The sequence below is a fragment of the Coregonus lavaretus genome, assembly GCF_964263955.1.
Source record: "Coregonus lavaretus genome assembly, contig: HAP1_SCAFFOLD_7846, whole genome shotgun sequence".
In the NCBI taxonomy this organism is placed as follows: domain Eukaryota; kingdom Metazoa; phylum Chordata; class Actinopteri; order Salmoniformes; family Salmonidae; genus Coregonus; species Coregonus lavaretus.
In genome coordinates, this window is record NW_028158331.1 from 5,001 (window position 1) to 10,000 (window position 5,000).

A 5,000-nucleotide genomic window follows, 5' to 3' on the forward strand; every position below is an offset into this window, starting at 1 on the left:
TTCCTATAACCATCATCTGTTCCTATGACCATCATCTGTTCCTATAACCATCATCTGTTCCTATAACCATCATCTGTTCCTATGACCATCATCTGTTCCTATAACCATCATCTGTTCCTATAACCATCATCTGTTCCTATGACCATCATCTGTTCCTATGACCATCATCTGTTCCTATAACCATCATCTGTTCCTATGACCATCATCTGTTCCTATAACCATCATCTGTTCCTATGACCATCATCTGTTCCTATGACCATCATCTGTTCCTATGACCATCATCTGTTCCTATAACCATCATCTGTTCCTATAACCATCATCTGTTCCTATAACCATCATCTGTTCCTATAACCATCATCTGTGTACACAAGACACCAGACACTGTGGAGTTATGATGGTTGACTCACTGCGTGTGTGTGTGTGTTGTTTGTAGTGGAGGAGGGTCAAGAAGGGTTAACCCAGTTCCTGATGAATGAAGTCATCAAGCTGCAGCAGCAGACCAAAGCTAAAGATGTCCAGAGAGTTGACCTCATTGGGAAACAGCGCACCCTGGAGGACGAATACAAGAAACTACGCCTGGCCAACCAGGAACTATCAGCCTTCCAGCTGAGTAATAACATTATTATTATTATTATTATTATTATTAGTAGTAGTAGTAGTAGTAGTAGTAGTAGTAGTAGCAGTAGTAGTAGCAGTAGTAGTAGTAGTGTAATTATTATCCCATTTTTGGAGAGCTAGAGCTCTGAAATGGTAAGACCTACAGAGACCTAACTTGGTAGGATGGTGTAAGTTGGTCTGAAATTGTAAGACCTACAGAGACCTAACTTGGTAGGATGGTGTAAGTTGGTCTGAAATGGTAAGACCTACAGAGACCTAACTTGGTAGGATGGTGGAAGTTGGTCTGAAATGGTAAGACCTACAGAGACCTAACTTGGTAGGATGGTGTAAGTTGGTCTGAAATGGTAAGACCTACAGCGACCTAACTTGGTAGGATGGTGTAAGTTGGTCTGAAATTGTAAGACCTACAGCGACCTATCTTGGTAGGATGGTGTAAGTTGGTGGCTGAATACATCTGGTTACATGTGGTGCAATTCGTCCAAATGGTGTCGTTATAAACAACCTTTGACTTCAAAAGGTCAGCCCCGCCTCCTCGTTCCACCTAGAGCCTCGGAATTTGGCACAAAGGTTCCACTCCAACCAAGGAACACATTTTCCTCTAGGACCAATGATGTCAACATGATGGATCCTCCGCCATTTTGAAAGCTGATTTCTCAGAAACTTGGTGTAAAGCCTCTACAGACCAATATTTTTAAAATGTATTATAAATGAGGTTGATATCTTAAACCTGTGAGCCAATGAAGTTGAGTGAGGTTGGATCTGACAATTCAAGTCGCTCTTGGAGGGAATGGAGCCCCCTGCTGGCCATGCATTTCAATACTCTACAACGTTTCCTGAGGTGTGCGCTTGTCCACTACTCACATGGATTCAAAAGTATAAAATTGGTGTGAGTACCAGAGATTAAGTCAAGACCGGAAACCCTTTAGATCCAGACCCAGATCAACGCCTGAGACCCAGACCAAGGATCAATGTATTAAGACCATGACCAGACCAAGACCAGTTTAACTGAGGAAAAAAAAGATCCAGTATAGTTAACTGGAGTAGATTAAGGTAGAGTATAGCACAGTATAGTATAGTATAGTATATTATATCACAGTATAGCACAGCATAGTATAGTATAGTATAGTATAGTATAGTATAGTATAGTATAGTATAGTATAGTATATTATATTATAGTATAGTATAGTATAGTATAGTATAGTATATTATAGTATAGTATAGTATAGTATAGTATAGTATAGTATAGTATAGTATAGCACAGTATAGTATAGTTCAGTACAGTTCAGTTCATTATAGTTCAGTATATCACAGTATAGCACAGTATAGTAGAGTACAGTATAGTAGAGTAGAGTATAGCACAGTATAGTATAGTATATTATAGTATAGTATAGTATAGTATAGTATAGTATAGTATAGTATAGTACAGTATAGTTCAGTATATTATATTATAGTATAGTATAGTATAGTATAGTATAGTATAGTATAGTATAGTATAGTATAGTACAGTATAGTACAGTATAGTACAGTATAGTTCAGTACTAGGGGTGTAACGATCCATCTACTACATCGATGTATCGGTTTATATTCATATGATCCAACTACATCGATCTGTGCTCGGCGAGTTGGCCTTTTGGACAACATATATCGATCTAACATCGTTTTAAAATGTAATAAATCGATTGTATCGATACTAGGAAATAACCCATTGGATTTAAGCACGTCAGACTTTATATGCAGGGGTGCACATAACTGGTATGCAGATACGCAAGCGCGACAAAAATCAGGAATGCGTAATGCCACTTGTGTTACTACGCGCCTTTGCGTACTTGACCGATCTTCTCATCTAACCTTACACATGACATGTTGCTTGTCAACTACTGTCAGGGATGTCCAAAAAGCAACAGACATTAAGCAGCTTCTTTGGCGTTTCGCCACCTACAAAGAAACGCCAACTGGAGCCAGAGCCGAAGAAAATACTTTTTTCGGAAAAGTGGCTCCAAGATGTGCAGTGGCTTGAAGCTAACGATGAGCGCACTGAAATGTGGTGCAAGATTTGCCGCTCAAATCCACATCTAGCAGACAAAACAGGTGCATTTTATAAAGGCTCAAAGAATTTCAACCATCCTTTATTTGACAAACATGAAAAGAGCAAGGAGCACACGAATGTGGCGCAAGCCATTGCTAAAAGCTAGCCGAGAATAAATGTCCAGTCGCCCACTTGCCAGATGGCGAGACAAGCTGAATGAAGAACAGCGGCAAGCTCTGTTTAATATTTTTCTCTTTCCATAAAGCTAAACACGCACGTCCCATGTCTTCCTATTCTGAGGATGTTCCTTTACTGAAGCGGCTAGGAGTAAATGTCGGAGGTGCATATCATTCACGTGAAGGGGGCACACGGATCATGCAGAGCATCGCTCACACCATCAGCGGGGAGTTACGAGCCAAGTTGCAGTCTGCTGAATTTTGGGGGCTGCTTTTTGATGGATCTGAGGACATCACAAAAACTGAGCAGGAAATAGTTTACATTGTGTCTGTGTCCAGCAACGGAGAGTTTACTTCGGACTTTATTGGACTGATTGAATTGGGTGCTGACCGAACCGCACAGGCCATAACAGACGGACTTGTGAGACTTTTCCAGGACACAGGCTTGGATGACTGGACAACAAAGTTGGTCGCTGTGTGCACAGACGGGGCTGCTGTCAACGTAGGTATCTACAACGGCGTTGTGCCAAAACTCCGGCAACATGCTGCGGTTGGAGACTCCCTTGTGCACATTCTGTGCACTGCACACACACTGGAGAATTGCGCGAAATCAGCTGATCGCAACGTTCCTTACTGTGAGACATTTCATCGCTCTGTGGTCAAGCTGCTGCAGTTTTATTTACAAAAAGGTGGAGCAAAAAAAACTGCTGCACTGAATAAATGGGATCTCCTTTGTGGAACTGGGTAAGTTTCATAATACCAGATGGTCTGCATGGAGGCATGAAACACTGTTAAAAATATCAAGACTATTGCCAGCCATTAAAATGCAACTGGTTACCAGGTATTTATTTCAGTCACACTGGTTGAATTTTTGGCTAAAATGTTACTGAATCGATTTCAAGTCACTGAATCGTTTCGGATCGTATCGTTCTAAATGAACCAATATCGTCCTTGAATCGTATCGACAACCACGAATCGTGATACAAATCGAATCGTTGTTAAAACGAATCGTTACACCCCTATTCAGTACAGTACAGTTATGTACAGTATAGTTCAGTATAGTTCGGTATAGTATAGTACAGTATATTTCAGTTCAGTACAGTTATGTACAGTATAGTACAGTATAGTTAAGTATAGTTAAGTACATCACAGCTATGAACAGTATAGTTCAGTATAGTATAGTATAGTATAGCATAGGACAGTATAGTATAGTATAGTATAGTATAGTATAGTATAGTATAGTATAGTATAGTATAGTATATGACCGTATAGTACAGTATAGTATAGTATAGTATAGTATATTATAATATAGTATAGTATAGTATAGTATAGGACAGTATAGTATAGTATAGTATAGTATAGTATATTATAGTATAGTATAGGACCGTAAAGTATAGTATAGTATAGTATAGTATAGTATAGTATAGTATAGTATAGTATAGTATAGTATAGTATAGTATAGTATAGTATAGTATAGTGCGGTGCAGTATATTATAGTGCAGTTATGTACAGTATAGTTCAGTATAGTTCAGTATAGTACAGTATAGTATAGTACAGTATAGTACAGTATAGTACAGTATAGTACAGTATAGTATAGTATAGTACAGTATAGTACAGTATAGTATAGTATAGTACAGTATAGTTCAGTACATTACAGTAAAGTTATGTATAGTACAGCACAGTTCAGTACAGTATAGTACAGTATAGTTCAGTATAGTTCAGTAGAGTTCAGTATAGTATAGAATAGTTCAGTACAGGAAGAGTAGCTGGAAATTTCGCAACAGCTAATGGGGATCCTAATAAAATACCAACAAATAAATTACAATATTGTACAGTACAGTGCAGTACAGTACCGTTCAGTATAGTATAGTATAGTATAGTACATTACAGTACAGTAAAGGTACAGTAAAGTACAGTACAGTGCAATACAGTAAAGTACAGTAAAGTAAAGGTACAGTACAGTATAGTATAGTATGGTTCAGTAGAGCACAGTATAGTATATTACAGTACAGTACCGTTCAGTATAGTACAGTACAGTACTGTACAGTATAGTATAGTATAGTACAGTATAGTATAGTATAGTATAGTATAGTATAGTACAGTACAGTGTATACAGTCTCATCTTTATGAAGGGATCCTCCACTCTATATAGTGTTATTATATATACAGTCTCATCTTTA

At 38.2% G+C, this 5,000-nt stretch overlaps 1 protein-coding gene across 1 annotated transcript in view; it reads left to right on the plus strand.

Annotated features, from left to right (window-relative positions):
• LOC311124117 (uncharacterized protein) overlaps positions 1-5,000 on the plus strand; it is a gene marked incomplete at both ends in the record, with an annotated part of 14,822 nt that overhangs the window by 1,466 nt on the left and 8,356 nt on the right. Inside the window, one exon of the mRNA XM_084198325.1 lies at positions 434-610. Coding sequence (XP_084054451.1) covers positions 434-610 — 177 coding nt within the window. The remainder of the gene's footprint in view (positions 1-433; positions 611-5,000) is intronic.